At 51.0% G+C, this 15,286-nt stretch overlaps 1 protein-coding gene, 1 long non-coding RNA gene and 1 other non-coding gene across 6 annotated transcripts in view; 1 reads left to right on the forward strand and 2 right to left on the reverse strand.

The window, feature by feature from the left end:
- Nucleotides 1–287: 287 nt before the first annotated feature.
- LOC127543200 (melanoma-associated antigen B10-like) overlaps nt 288–15,286 on the reverse strand; it is a 47,261-nt gene continuing 32,262 nt past the window's right edge. The window contains exons 1-13 of one of the 4 annotated variants that reach the window (XM_051969218.1): nt 13,818–13,889; nt 7,486–7,865; nt 6,795–7,235; nt 5,818–5,908; nt 5,336–5,479; nt 4,813–4,876; nt 4,328–4,407; nt 3,810–3,904; nt 3,225–3,304; nt 3,078–3,120; nt 1,525–1,587; nt 779–896; nt 288–657 (exon numbers count right to left, since the gene is read on the reverse strand). In XM_051969218.1, the coding sequence (XP_051825178.1) occupies nt 430–657; nt 779–896; nt 1,525–1,587; nt 3,078–3,120; nt 3,225–3,304; nt 3,810–3,904; nt 4,328–4,407; nt 4,813–4,876; nt 5,336–5,479; nt 5,818–5,908; nt 6,795–7,235; nt 7,486–7,838 (1,800 nt within the window). In that variant the 5' untranslated portion in view covers nt 7,839–7,865; nt 13,818–13,889 and the 3' untranslated portion in view covers nt 288–429. Of the gene's footprint in view, nt 658–778; nt 897–1,524; nt 1,588–3,077; nt 3,121–3,224; nt 3,305–3,809; nt 3,905–4,327; nt 4,408–4,812; nt 4,877–5,335; nt 5,480–5,817; nt 5,909–6,794; nt 7,236–7,485; nt 7,866–13,567; nt 13,632–13,817; nt 13,890–15,286 lie in introns of those variants that run through there. The other 3 variants (XM_051969221.1, XM_051969220.1, XM_051969219.1) reach the window with 3 other exon arrangements.
- On the reverse strand, nt 1,067–1,201 carry LOC127543295 (small nucleolar RNA SNORA11). Its single transcript, XR_007949197.1, has one exon. It is a non-coding gene; the product is annotated as a small nucleolar RNA SNORA11 (small nucleolar RNA).
- Nucleotides 5,915–10,043, forward strand: LOC127543204 (uncharacterized). The gene is made up of 2 exons (XR_007949154.1): nt 5,915–6,409; nt 9,540–10,043. It is a non-coding gene; the product is annotated as an uncharacterized LOC127543204 (long non-coding RNA).

Consider the following 15,286-nt stretch of genomic DNA (forward strand, 5'->3'; position numbering starts at 1 on the left):
AAGTAGAACACAGCCAGAGTCTAGAAGCCATTAAGGGAAATCTCCAGGGGGCACAAGAACTCAGTTACTTACTTGGGTGGGAAGAGGATGGGGGGGAGGGCAGGCACTGGGCTAGGTACTTTCCAAATACTTTCTTGTGACTCCATCCCCCACCCCAAACTCCAAGGCCAGTCCAAGACAAACATTCACACCGGGAACAGTGTGCCACTGTGGCTCCAAGGCCAGCAGCCCTGCCGGCAAGGGGCCCACGCACGCAGAGCTGGAGGTGCACAAAGATACCACATGGGTGAACTTGCAACTTTTATTGAACTTAGACTACAGAGGGGACGGGTCCTAACTTACAACTACTGTGCACAAAACTTATGTAAAACACTGCTTCTTGTGCTTTGGAATCACCACTTTTGTGGGGCACTCGGAGTGTGCACTCTCCTAGTCCAGGAAACTTCCAGAAGCAGAAGCAGACGCAGAGGCACAGGCTTCGGCCTCGCCATCAGCGTCAGCGTCGGCATCAGCCGAAGCGGAAGCGGAAGCGGAAGCGGAAGCAGAAGCCGAAGCGGAGGCCGAAGCCGAAGCGGAGGTTGAGGCAGCGGCCGCGGCCTCCTCCCGAAGGGCTTCGTTGTACTGGACCGCCCAGCTACGAGGGTCCCTCTTTTGGATCTAGGAGAAAGCAGAGTTGGTCACCTGTTAGAAGCCAGGGAGCTCAGCACTAACAGGGTGCCCCATCCTTCAGGCCCAGGGGGCGAGCAGCCCTCCCCACACCTCACCCCACCCTTGCTACTACCTTAGCCACGAAGCGAAGGACCTGCATCTTGCTGGTCTCCAGGAAAGCTCGGGGTCCCCAGAGGAACTCATACTCCTCAGGATCAGTGTAGGGAATCCGGTTGTACTCCAAATACCTTGGGGATGAGGGAAAAGAGTTCTCATCTCCAAGTTTGGCCTTCGCCCTCCCCCAGAACCCTGGAAGTCACCACCTTGCCCTCCCCGACTCCACCCAGGTTCAGGCCTTTCCCCAAGTCCGACCCCGATGCCACCTGCAACCTCGAGCTCTCGGGAGCGACGAGGCTAAATATGTGCGGTCAACTGAGAGACAGTGAGGCAAAGGCTTCTGCCTCCCTGTGATTGAAGGACCTCTTGGGTTTGCTGTGTGGTGTGTGGTAAACAGCCTGGCCACGCTCTCTGCCGACTGCTCTGATCACACCACTCCTGCCAGCCCGGGGGCCGGAGGGATTTCTGCGCAAGCGGAAGGTTGCTCGTAACAGAGGGGTGGCCACGGAAACCAAGGGGCCGATAACGGCTCGTGCTCCAGCATTTACAAAGCACTTCACTTACAGCTACTACGTGAGGAAGACACAACAAGGGTTACTATTAACGTCCGACAGCCCAGACACAGAGGGAGGGCCGTCTGGGGGGACTGAGCTCTCGAGGCCAGAGGGCAAAAGGGGCTGAGCCCAAAGCAAGCTCCTCCGACCTAAAGCTAGACAGCAAGGGGCTCTGGGAGGGCCTGTTCGGGAGGCACCGACTCACCTCTGGTGGACAAACTCGTCAGTGACCAGCTTCTTCACATCCCCAAAGAGCGGATGTTTTTTGCTAAAGTAACAAGGAAAAAGCATGTTAGCTGACGCAAAGGAATCTGGGAAGTATTTCTCAAAGAAAGAGACCCTTGAAAGTGCAGGGCATGCTGACCCCAAGAAGGAGCCTCAGGAGGCTCTGGCCAATGTCCCAAAGCATCCAAAGGACAGCAGCAGTAGCTGCTGCTACTGGCTAGTCACTTCAGTGACTAGTCCTATTCTTTATGACCCCATTGGGGGTTTTCTTGGCAGAGATACCAGAATGGGTTGCCATTTCCTTCTCCAGGTCATTTTATAGATGAGTAGACTGAGGCAAGCAGGCTTCAGTGACTTACCTAGGGGGTCACACAGCTAGTAAGTGTCTCAGGCTGGCTTTGAACTCAGGGCTTCCTGACTCCTAGCCCAGTGCTCTAGCCACTCTGAAGGGTTGCTACAGAGTTTGAAAAATGGAGGTTTGTTCTGCTGGGATCCCCAGAGCAGAACCAGGAGAAGCAGGTGACAATCCCAGGGGGGCAACTAACCTTCAGAGACTAGCAGATGTCTCACAGTAGAATGGCCTAACTCAGGGGCAGCGACAGAGATGGCTTCAGAACGTATTCCTCACCCTGGGAGGGCCCGGGCCATGGTTAAGATTTACTCCTATGAGATCATCACGAATGGGGATTTGGAGCTGTATGTGAATGTCTTCCCTCTCAATCAGCCATGTCATCCTGCTTGAAGACCTTTGGCAAGGGGGAGCCTACTGGATGCTGGGACAGCCTTTCTCAGGGTCTGTACTAACCATTAGCTTCAAAATGTCTCTCTGACTTCTTCCCATTGCTCCTGGATCTCGAAATGAGTCAAGACTCTGCTGAGCTCACCTAGTCTGAAGCCAATCCTAAAAAATTCCTTTTATTCCCCTAGCCCACCCCACTTAGCAAAAACTCCCCTTTGATGGCCCTTCTAGCTTTAGACCCCAGGACATGATCCGAGGCCAGACACAAGAGAAAAACTCTGTGTACGCCAAAGCATTTACAACCATACTCTTGGTGGCAGGAAAAGACCAAAGAAACTAGAGTGTGGGAATGGAATGAAATATTATTCTCTAAGAAAACAAACAGAAACAGTTTTTAAATGTGAAGCCTTCTCAGAGTCTTAGTTTCTTCATCTACAAAATGGGAAGATAAAATATTTGCATCTCCCACTTCACAAGACTAGGGGAGAGTAAGCACAGATGCAATGGGCCTTGAGGTCCCGGGACTCTAGGAAGACACCAGGGCTGCATTTTATTCTTCCTTCTGCGTGGTCCGGCCTTCTCAGCACAGCTAAAGGGATCTGAGGTTAGGGAAGAACGGCCAGTGTCGGGCGCTTTCGCCACGATTCCTAGCACTACCAGAAACATGTCCGCCCGCCTGCCTGCCAGTCTGGTGGGGAAGGTGGGGTCCGGGAGAATGACCAAGCCCATCTTTGGAGGAGGGGGAAGAATGGAAGAGAAAAGAGAAAGGAAAGCATTCAATCGCTACACCGTACTCTGGGTTAAGACGCATCTTCCTGAGCATGTCCCAAACCATACCTGGTAAAGAGAGAGAAAGGAGAAAGGGAGTCAGTGAGTGGCAGATCGCTTCCTTTACACCCCATTCGGTCTCCCTCCTACAGGAGAAGATTGGGACTACTTACCCTCCTTGGCAGAGTTCCCCTTCATGAAAATCAGGCTCAGGATCACCATCAGAAGTCCCATCTTTGCTGTATCATGTTTTCTGGAGGACAAAAGAAGACAATCACCTTCATGCAAGGCTGATTTCTAAGGGAAGATGGGAGACTCAGGGAACCAAACAGATGCCCTCCTGTCCCCCATCATCTTCCCTCCAAGACTTCTGGGCTCAAACCTAGTCCTTACGTCTCCTAAGCACCAGCTGTGCCAATTTGCTCGTGGACCTCCACTGTGAAGGGTGGGGACCGAGCTAGATTCAATCACCTGGTGTCCCTCTCAGCTCTAAAACACCTTTTCTAGATTCCCATCACCAATTGACTTCCCTTCCTGATATGGCATAAAGCGGGTGCAGTGAGCCCTAGAGTACTCCTGAGGGACTTCTCGGTTACAAAGGCCAGGCCCGGCTTTCTCACACAAAACCCGGGTTTCTCATTTGGTCCCTGATCGGGTCAGTTGGCAGCCAGTGTGGTGTCATGAGCTAGAGGAAGGGGAGGTCACAGGCCTCTGAAGCAGGAAGGAGGGAAACGACATCAGATTCTCTCCCTTCTTACGGTCTCGGAGCATCATCTTCCAGGGGCTCCAGCTTGTTCAGGAGCACATAAGCAGGAGCCTTATCATCGATCTCCTTCAGCTCTAACCCAAACACCTGGCAAGGGAGAGAGAGGGGAGAGGCTCAGCAAGAGGGAGCTCAACAGCATTCAGCAAACCCCAGGCAGAGAATGACACAAGTTGGGGTGTGTGGAAATTGAATCTCATGACTAGAGGAGCCTCGGAGGCTGGGACAGAGATGGGAAAGAGAAAGTGCAAAATACAGGTGGGTGGAGTTCAGGGGCAGGATGGCAGCAGGAGAGGACACAGACCAGGACTACACATCTCCAGGTTTTATGAGGAATCTGGGCAAATGGGCAAAGAAAAAGTGCAGCACCGGCTGGAAATGCTAATGAGGGGGAGGCTGGGCAGCCCGTGAGGACAAGAGTCTGAGGCTCTAACCCTTGCACACATAAAATGAGGGCACATCGCACTGGATCTTTCCCAGCTATCATCTGATGATTCAGCAGCACCCACTGACCTGCTCCAACATCTGACCAGCTCGATTGATGATCTCTGTGGTCATGTCCTTGTATTCTTTAATAACAGTATTCACAATATCTATGGAGGACAAGCAATAGTCACAGCTCCAACTTCCTTCACCCCCAAATGGGATGGGCCCCAAGGCCCTTCCCGTGGACTCCTCATTCTTGGCCTCTGTCCAGTACTGGACACGCAGTAATCACTTGCTGCTGCTTGGGGTATCTTTCCTACTTCCCGCACAACCTGTCGGGCCCTTCTCAAACTTTTTCCTTTACTGGATCTTCAAAAGAGGCACTCCACAGTCAAAAGGGTGTGGAGCTCTGCCCTGTAACTCTGAGACTAAGTAAGGAGTAAGATGAGGTGACAGAGAAAGTCTAAAACTTCTGGGTTCAAGTCTGATGGGGGCAGGAAGAATGCTGACTCAGGGCACAGCTGGGGAAGGCAGGCTCCCTGGGGCAGAACGGAGAGGGAGCAGCCACTTACCAGTTCGGTGAATGGGCAACTTTGTCTGATCCTTCACTAGCAGGTAATGGACCACCTCACAAGCCTGGGGAGAGAGTGTAGGGTTAGAGCTCAAGAGAGACAGGAGGATGAGACTATAGGAGCAAGGTGAAGGGAAGACAAGGAGACCCGAGCTGACAAAGCACAAAAAAACTCCCAAAAAAGATTATAAAGACAGCAGGGTGACAGACAAGGTGAGGTAGGAGAAAACTGAGCTCTTACCTTCTTCTTCTTCTTCTTTTTTTTTTTTTTAGAAAATGGATTTCTTTAGTATTTTCTGGTTTTTTCCCCAGTTACATTTAAAACAGTATTTACATTTTGTTTTTAAAATTTTGAGTTCCAGATTCTCTCCCTTAACCCTACCCCCACCCTTATTAAAAAAGCTCATGTGAAGGTATACAAAACAGTTTCATAAAAGTCATGTTGTGACAGAAAACATCTACCTCTCCCCATCCCATCCCCCCAAAAAACTCTCAAGAAAAATAAAGTAAAACAAGAGCCATACCTTCTTTTCCAGCCTGGAATGAGATCTGTGGGGCAGGCTTCCCAAACCTACCCCAGGCACCTCTTCCTCTTCTTCCTCTTCCTCCTCCCTGCGGCTGGGTCTGCGCACTTCATCCCTTTCTTCATCACTGTTAGATTTCTCCACCTGCAGTGGCAGGAAGAAAGAAGGGAGATGGGCTTCCCTTAGGAGGCGTGGGCCCTAAATCCGGGAAGCTATTCCTGCCTAAGGGGCATCAAGAGCTGGTGAGTCTCATTTCCCAGCTGGCCCAGATGGTGAAAAGAAAGCCTCATGACTGAAAGCAGAGTCCAAAATCACTCCACATGTACTCCCTGGAGGCCTTGTGGGGAGAACCTCCAGGGTCGGGTTCTAAGGCTGCTTCTATGGTACAAAGAGGGCATCCTCTGCTCTGGGGGTAGAAAAAAAGCAGGGGAAGAGGGCTCTGCAGGGACTTGGGGTGCCAGGAAGGGTAGCAGCAGACTGACCTCGAGAGGAACATGCACTGTCCTTCTGCGAGCTCCTCTCTTCTTTCTGGGCGACTTTTTTCCCACAGCCGCATCTTGATCCTGAAAAGCACTATTGCCCCCAAACCCCCACGGTCTACATAGGATCCCTCACAGACACACCCCCTTTTAAAGGCCACCTCAGTAGCCATGACTGGGCCACTAGGTGGCTCACTAAGCCCATCCCTGTGCCCAAGTCGTCACCACTTAGGGGAATGAGCCCCCCACCAGATCCCGGCTGCCCTGCCTCCCTCCCCAGCATCCCCCTCCTCCCGAAGCTCCCCATAACAATCGGACTCCCTTCGGCCTGGCGGCCCCCACCCTCTCCCGCTTTCGCATCACTGGTGCTCTTTCATAAGCCACCAAACCTTAACACTACCTGCTTCTAAGGGCCTGGCTCCCTCTACAGGGCCGTCGGCTACGGAACCTGCCTCGCCCAAGCCCCGCCCCCAGCCAAGAAGATGGAGGACGGAGCCTCGCTCCATTGCCCATTCCCACCCACTTCAACCCAAGTCCTCACCAAGCTCCCCCGCCCCGAATTTTCCTGGCTTCCATGGACCGAGTGCTCCTTTGGGTAGCTATCGACCTTCGCTCCTACAGCAAGCCCCGCTCTAGCTCAAGTTCTCTTCTCCCCCTTCCTTCCAGGAGCTTCCTTGATCTGAATCCTCCCCCCCCCCCCACCGTAGCCGGCACCTTCCCCTCCTTCGGGAGCTTCCACGAACCAAAGAACACTGCCCACCCTTCGCCTACGTCTCCCCCCGAAAATCGGCCGAGCCCCCTTCCCTCAGTAGCCGGTGAAGGTCCCCACCCAGCCCCACTCCCTTCGACGATGCCCCCCCCATCCCCATCGGCCGCCCCCCGCCCCCTCAGTAGCTGGCGAGTCCTCCCCCCCCCCCCACCTCCCAACCTCACCTCCCCCCCACCTCCCAACTTCGGCCTTCCTGCCCGTCTTTGCTCACCTGGCTCCGGCCACCCCGAAGGCCGAGGTGGAAGGGCCCTCGTCCAGGCCGCCAGCGGCCTCGGCTCCGCGGGCCCTCGAGCGCAGCGAGTAGCGAGGCGGGCCGGCCGCGGGAGGCGGGGAGGGGCTAGCGGCCCGCCAGCGCCCGGAGGCACCGCCGCTCGCCCCCGCCTCCTCGGCAGCCTCTCGCAGCTCCCCTCGGCTCTGGCCCCGCCCGCGCGGGCGGCCCCGGCCGCGCCCGCCCATGGGCTGCCGGGGGCGGGCCCCGAGCGCCAAGTTTGGATTGCCGCTCATGGTTCGGGGCGCCTCGGGGAAGAGAGGCTGGGCGGGGGCGGCGGCCGCTTTGCGCTCCCTGCGCCTCTGGCTGCCCTCGCTTGCCTCGCTGCCCTCGCTCTCCTCGCTCTCCCTGGGCTGCTGACCTCCCCACGCGTCTGGGCACGGACTGCGGAGGAGAAGGGAGACACGGCGCGTGCGCCACTGCGCCCACCGGAAACCCCCGACCGCGGGAGGGGAGGGGGGCGCCTGCGCGGTCCCATTCGACTCACGTGCCGGCGGCCCCCCAGCCACGCGAGGCGGGGGAGCTCGCATCCACAGGGTCTCGCCCCCTCCCAAACGCCCTCCCCAGTCAGGGACTCGCCCCCCCATCCACTCAGCACCCCCACTTAGTGCTTCCGGCCCGACATAGCACTTACCTCGAGGCAGCAGCCGCTGCCTCAGCAGCCTCAGTCTCCCCGACGGCCCCGGCACAGGCGCCTTCCTCCTGGAAGGATCCCTCCTCTGGAGCAGACCCGGCCCCCGATCCAGGGTTGGGGGTGGGGTTGGGGCTGGAGCTGGAGCTGCCGAACTGCGGGGGGGCTCCCTCTGGGGCCCAGCGAGGCCAGCGGGTGCGAGAGCGGCCTCGCTGCTGCCGGCCACTAGACTCGCCCTGCAGATCAGTGAGGGTGCCCAGCCGGTGCCAGGCATCCATCATGGCCTCCATGTCCTCTCCTCGGCTCTGAGGGCCGCCGCCTCGGGCCGACCCTCTTCGGGGCTGCTTGGCTGCCATCTCTTCCTTTCCGAAGCTGTCTCACAACTGAGGGCACACACATATGAGGGCTATTATAAGTCCGGCAGTGCCCAATAGGGGCAGACTACGTCAGCACTGAAAATTATGGTAGGGTCAACTCCCCTCCAGGTGCCAAATGGGACTAGCTCTCCTTGTATAGGCTGACCCGACTTGGGCCCTCCTTAGTGCCCTCCCAATGCCCTTGACCGCCTTCATGGGCGGTCCCTAGCACCTGTGACACAAGAGGTCATCACAGGGCTCCTCCACTGGAAACCCTTGGGGCAGGGGAGCCTACTCCACTCCTTACTGTTCACTTCAGTTTAATCCAAATCCACCGGAGTCCAATGTATTTCTATTGGTTCCGGTCAATTCAGCCCAGGTCCCTTCTCTCTCAGTCCATCAGTCCCTTGCTATACCCCATGCAGGTTGGTCCACTCCTGCCTCTTAGCTTTGGTCCCTACAGGGCTGGCTCTGAAGAGACCTGATCACTCACCCTAATTTCTCTTTGATAAGAGGGGGTGGGGGTGGGGGAGAGAAGGACTCCATCCCAACAATCCTTTCCAGTCATTTCAGCTAATTCAATTCAAGTCTGTCAATACAACTGCCAGATGCCTATTTCTAAAACATAGCTCCCTGTTCAGGGTACCCCAAATGCACTTCTCTACCTGATATCTTCAAGATCCAGGTCCAGGGGTTCCCTCTCATGTGATCTATGTGAAAACCAGACTGATCTCTTTGCTTTTCAGAGTATGAAACACTTGAGCTTTCTTCTCAAGCTGCCTACCCCCCATGCCTGACAAGTTCTGCCTCTTGGAATCCCTAGCTCCCCTCAGAGATCAGCCCATAGCCCACATTCAGAAAGAACCTTTTCTTGATTTCCCCTTTTGTGAATTTCCGAACCGTCCCCCAGCCCCTCCAAATCGCCTTAAATTCATTTGCTCTCCATCTTGTATTCACTCATCCGTGAAAGTGTGGAAGTGTACTAGAACAATGTCATTCCCTTGAGGTCAAGAACTGTCCTGTATTTATATTTTGTGTCCCCAGTGCCCGGCACAGAGTAGATGCTTAATAAATTCCTGATAGATTGATTGGCTTAACCTTCAATTTAACTGAGTTCAGTGGAATTCAGTTCAATTCAGTGAACAGGAGGGAGTCAAGAAATCATTGTTCTTGCTGGTCAGTCATTTCAATTGTGTGTGGCTCTTTGTGACCCTATTGGCGTTTTCTTGGCAAAGATTCTGGACTAGTTTGCCATTTCCTTCTCCAGAACTGAGGCAAACAAGGTGAAGTGACTTGACCAGGCTCACAAAGCTGGGACGTGTCTGAGGCTGGGTTTAAATTCAGGTCTTCCTGACTCCAGATTTGACACTAGCTGCAGGAGATTCAGGATACCTGCTTTTGAATTCTACCTCCAACACTTCCTATAACCTGTGTGACCATGGGAAGGTCCCAAACTATCTGTAAAGTGGGGGGGGGGTCATAATATTCATAATATCTTAAATCTCATCAGCGGGTAGAAAGGTGACCCTCATATCCCATATCATTGGGAAGAGCTTCCAAATCAATGAGATTGCAGGTCCCATGGATTATCTGCTACTATTATTCTGAATTTCAAGTGAATTCACTGTCACCCATGGTTGCAGCAGCCCTCTGTAAGCCAAATGCTCAGTATTTTCCCCTTTGTTTTCTTGCTATTTCTAGGCACCAGGGAGAAGGGAAAACTCGGGGAGCAGGGAGTCCCAAGGCGTGGGACTCCTCTTCTAAGTTGTTGCTCGCAATTGTTTCATATAGTGCCATGGCAGGAGACTTCAAAACGGTCACCGGGATTTATAGAAAACAGACTAAAAGATGCTAGAGCTGAAGCAGGAGAAACACGCCAGCTGTGCCAAAGACAGTCAGCCCTCCGGCCGAGGTTCTGGACAGCACTGGACCCCGAAGGAAGATGAGGGAGACGGCTCTTGCCCAAACCTCCAAGGACCATCCCCTTATTACTCACCGGCCTCAAGCTGCAGCTGGCCATCAGCCGGCAAGCAGATGCCATTCTAATAGGAGCCAGGCTCCTGAGTGCCACCTGCCATGGGATGGCAAGGTTCTCTTTGCTTTCACTTTGTGATTGCGATCTGGAATTGCGCTTCTCTACAAAAGGCTATCGTATGACTGTTCCTTTGCCAAAAGTGAAGTTGAGAATAAAGATCTTAACAGGGATTTAGGACTTTAGCTCACTCAAGGAATGGCTGGACCTTAGCCAACTGGGAATATTCATGTTATCTTTTCTTTTCCGTTCCATCCAGGAAATATATCATAATCTACAATATCCTTTTGGGTGGCCAGAAGGTGGAATGGAGATAAGATAGGAACCCCATGAGATAGCTATTTGGGTAAATTATGATTTGGGGGAATATTTTTTTAACCTATTTCAAAAAAAACCAAACTCAGTGAGGGGTTCAAGAGAAGTTTAGGAGCCAGGAGACCCTGCTAAGCAATGTCTGTGTGCTTGCAAAATGACCGGAGCTGATAGCTCAGACATAGATTTTATCGGGGAGTACTTACACCCCTGTATCTTAGGAAGCACATGGGCATCTCTTAGCCTTGTCTCAGCTAGCTGGTTTTAGTTTCTAGTACAGAAGAGTCCAAAGAGCAGAGACTATTGTGGAAAGGAGAAAATTCAGTTCTATGGGAACAGCAGTAAAATTCTATTTAATTCAGTTTAATTCCAGTTTCAAATCATTTGCGTTCAACTGAACAAGGAGGCACTAACAAATGGTATATACTCAATCTGGGACTCTCAAATCTCATAAAGTGTCTGGTATAAGAGAGGTCCCATCAAAATGCCCAAACCACAATTGTATGTTCTACTCCCCCCAATAATAGTACCTCATACCCCTGGGCCACATAGGCAGCCAAGAGCCTTCTCCAAGGCAAAAGGCATACAGGATTTGCCATCCACACAGACTCTCAGAGTGCCGGACTTGCAAGAGAAAGCCAATAGCATTTGAACCCTAGACTTGGGCTCGGGCAATCCCGAAGGGGAAGCCCCAGTAACAAGCATCGCTGACCTAAGAACGAGGAGACTTAGATCCATAGGGAGAACTTTACAAAGGGAGTTACTGAAGTTCAGCTTCATAAGATTTGACGGTCCCACAGACTTGTGCCCTGGCCACATCTCGTCTACAATTCTGTGCCTTAATTCTGGGAACCACATTGAAGGAAGGATATTGAAAAGTTGGAGCACATTATTAACAAGGTAGGCTACTAGGGTGCTGAGAAGACTGGATGGAGACCATGCTGTAGCATCAGTGCTTAGTCTGGGGAGAAGAACAGGGAAGAGGTGGAGTGGAGCCCCCCACTATTTTAACTATTTGAAATGTTATCCTTTGGAAGAGGGATTATCCTTTTTCTACTTGGCCCCAGAGGACAAAATTAGGACCCCAAAGGGTTAGAAGCTGCAAGGAGACAGATTTTGGTCCACGATAAGGACAAAATAGCTAAATTTTCATGCTATTTCAAATTGGAAGGGAATGCTTTCACTCACTGGAGATCTCCAAATCAGGGCTGCCCACTTGTTGGGATGTTGAAAGGGGGACTCCTGATGTTCATACACAATGATTTCACTAAGGTCTCTTCTACACCTCCCCCCCCAAAAAAAAAGTCAAACAGTTGTCCTGAGCTGGAACACCTCCACTTCTTGGCCCTCAAGCAGAAGCCTTATCTGATCCCAATTATAGTCCAAACTGCCACAACCTTAAGAAGCTTTCCCTGAATGATCCAGTCCATAGCAATCTCTGTCTTCTGAGTTACCCAAGAATTGCCCTAAATTCGAGGGGCTAGGGGATCAAGAAATAAAGGTTTGAATCTTGTCTCTATCACTGATTGAAGGTCAGGACCACCTCCTGGAGGAAATGAAATTCTCACTTCTCCTCTCTTCCCCCCCCGCCCCATATAGGCAAATATGTTGCTCTCTCTGCAACAAAGGGAGTGATACAATGATGAAATAAGCTAGGATAATGAGAAATTCAGGGAAACACGAAAGACGTGTGCATTGATACCGAATGAGGGAAATAGAACCGAACAAAATGGTAGGCACATGATTTCCAAAATATAGATCAAAAGAACAAGAAAGTGGAGCTGAGTTTCCCCCAAAAGAGACTTTCCCTCTTTCATTGGAGAGGTGAGAGCCCATGGATGCAGAGTGCATACTGTCAGACATGTACCAGCTTTGATTTGGTTTTGCTGAAATAATCTTTTTAATCGTTATTGTAAGGGGAAGCTTCCTGAGGAGGGAGTAAGACAAGGAAGAAAGTATTTGGAGGCGATGATGATGTAAAATCAAAAATGACCAATAATGAAGGGAGTCAAAACCAAATCATCAGTCTATTAAACAGTCTATTAAAGTGAATTCTACCAATAAGACAACATGCACAAAATGTACGGGGTGCAGCTAACCCAGTTGTGAGAGGAAAATTTCTATTCCTGAAACACCCATACTAATTAAAGGGTAAAAAGGACGACCAAAGAAGGGAGAGTGCAATTTTGTTAAAGAAGCAAATGAATACCAAAAATATGATTTTGAAAATGAAAGCATAGAAGATGTTTGGGGACATTAAATGAATAAAAACAGAACTGTTTTTGAAGATGTAAACATTGGTTAGCTCTATGCTCATTTGAGCTTTTTAAAAAGATAGCAAAATCAAAATTGCAAAGGGGAATTCTCAACAAGTAGAAAATAGAGAAATGAGCAAAATAACATAGATATATAAAATAATATAGATATATAAAAAAAAGAGTAGCTCCCATTGAAAGAGTACTTTAACATCGGCAAAAAGCTTTCCCTGCTTTTGCTCATTTAAACCTCGAAACAGGTATTCTTCAGGCTTTTACCAAAGTACCCAGAGGGTGAGTCTGGGCACCGGGGTCAGGAAGCCCGGGTCAGCTCCTTTCTGATTTCAACCTGATCTCAGAAAAAGAACAAGTAGCAAATGAGGAGTTTAGACTGGGAAAAGCGAACATTTTGTACACAGATTTGCAAGTGAACTGTAGCAAGCATTTAAAGAACAAGTCTGCATTATGCTGCTTGAGGATTTTCAAATCAGGAGGGGGAAGGCTGTCTCTTAAAGTGTTTTTTTTTTATTTTTTGAGACCAACATAGCCCTGATTCTCAAAGAAAGAATGATGAAGCATGGAAAGAGCCCTATAGAAGGAAAATCACCTATGGCATCCTTGCCAGACTATTCAAGAAAATACCGGTCAAAGATTCTTGTAACAAGTGCAACTTATTTTTCATGACAACCAAGTCAAATTTATGCTGGGAACACAAGGGTGGTCTGTTATCAGGAAAAGAACTAGCAGGATCAAAAACATTATTCACAAAACAACAACCACAACTTGAATGGATTCGGAGAAAGCCTCCTAAAAGACAGCTGTCTTTTATGTGAAAAACAAGATAACGTGTAGGAAGGAAAAATGACCTTTGTGTAATAGGGTTACTGCTATAGCAGGATAGAGGAATCGTCATCATAACAAGGAGCCCCCCCAGCAACAGCAAGAGCTCCCATTTCTGCAGTGGTGGACTAGAGAGGATGGATTTTATCTCCATTTTATTAGACTGGAGGCCACTGAGTCTGCCAAGCTAACAGTTTCTAGCTGTTCACCTACCACCATCCCACCCCTTCTCCCTTCTCCAAGGCCGGTGTTCCCATTGTAATCTGCACACACAAAGCCGGACCAACTACCTTAAGACTCGGAGATTGCAGAGCCAAGGGTACGAGCCGCAGATTGCTTCATTTTCCAAAAACTCCCTCTGATCACCTCATTCCTCTTCTCTGAAAGCTCTGAACTCCCCAAGCTTACCATAAAAACTCCCAGATTCCAAGTTGGGCTTTCAAGGTTCTCCACGCTCTAAGTCTGAAAGTACCTTTCGGGCTAATCACCCATCACCTTAATGGTCACATCCTACCCCCTCCAACGTCCCCAGTTACTTACTGTTAGCTGAGCCCGCTCTCGGCCTCCTCCCTTCACCGGTGCTAGAGCTCCTTCAGAGGACCCTCTCACTGGTGGAGGACAGAAGACAATGGCAGGGAGGGGGTAGGCGGGCCTTTGCTAAACTTGGGAGATTTGGAGAGGACTCACATGATGGGGGTGGGGAGCCTCAGTGGACAGACAGCTAAGAACAGCACAGAGCAGAGGGAGCCCCGGGGTAGGGGGGGAAGAGAAGGGGGGCTGTGGAGGGAGAGGTCACTTGTGCAAAGAGAACAGGACATTAAGAGAGAAACCCAGAGGACATCTAGTTCAACCTGGACCTCCTCTGGGACATCTCTCAGCTCACCTCCAGAAACACTGTGCTTTGAAGCAGCTGGGATGTGAAAGTGATCGCTCCCTCTTGTTTATCCTTCCTTTGGGAAGAGAACCTTGACATCGGGGACATATGCCGGGATGTGCAAGTGAACTGGATTTGAGGGAGAGAGTCTGGCTCTCTCCTCCGGAGCCACCTGGCTCCAGAGGCCAGAGAGAGATCGGGACTAGATGGCCTTGGATGCGGGGGGGAAGCCTTGGCCTTTGTAAGCCAAGGTCCTCAGCAGGTCTTTGTTTGACTGAGGCAATACCCGGGCAGTTCACTTGATCTCTCCCTGGAACTGACCAGAAAGAGTCCGCTCTTGTAGCAAAGAGCTGGATGGGTTTGCGTGCTGAATTTGCCACTCCCCAGCTGTGGGATCCCAAGCTGTGGGACCACTCTGACCTCCACAAGTCTAAGTTTCTTTCCCTCTAAAATGGGTCTAGCGGTACTTGTGCCACTTACCTGGCTCACAGTGTTGTCGTACCTCTGACTTTATTTCTCTTCCTGTGAAAGCTTTCTTTCCGATACTTGGTGTCCTCTGTACTACAGAAGCCTGTCCCACCCACCCCCACCACACCTGAAGAGTGGGAAGCAAAAGGCCTTGATGGTATCTGCAAGAACTTGGCTAGAGTCGTCACTCCCACTCTGAGAGGGCTTTAAGGTTTACAACAAACTTGAGAGAAGAGGCAGGGGGGAAATAAAGATTCCTTAAGTGCCCCCTTTGTGTCAGACACTGTGCCAAGTGCTTTACAGATATTATTTCATTTGACCTCCAAGAGATAGGTGCTTCTCACAATCCCCATTTTGTAGTTGAGGAAACTGAGGCAAACAAGTGAAATGACTTGCCCAGAGTCACAAACCTACTAAATGTCTGAGACTGGATTTGAACTCTGGTCTTCCTGACTCCAGACCCAATGCTCAGTCCACTGTGGTGACACCTCACAGCTGTGAAGTAAGAGGTGCTGTAAAGGGCTGAAACTCTTAAAAGGTGTGCTGGAATCAGACAACCGAGCACTTAAGGCTAATTACCTATTGGACAATGATTCTATTAGCATCTGTTTGGGAAAATGGCCCTTCTCACTGTTCTGCGCTGGCTCCATGTTTGGTATATAGAGAT

This window comes from Antechinus flavipes, chromosome X (assembly GCF_016432865.1).
Source record: "Antechinus flavipes isolate AdamAnt ecotype Samford, QLD, Australia chromosome X, AdamAnt_v2, whole genome shotgun sequence".
Classification (NCBI taxonomy): Eukaryota; Metazoa; Chordata; class Mammalia; order Dasyuromorphia; family Dasyuridae; genus Antechinus; species Antechinus flavipes.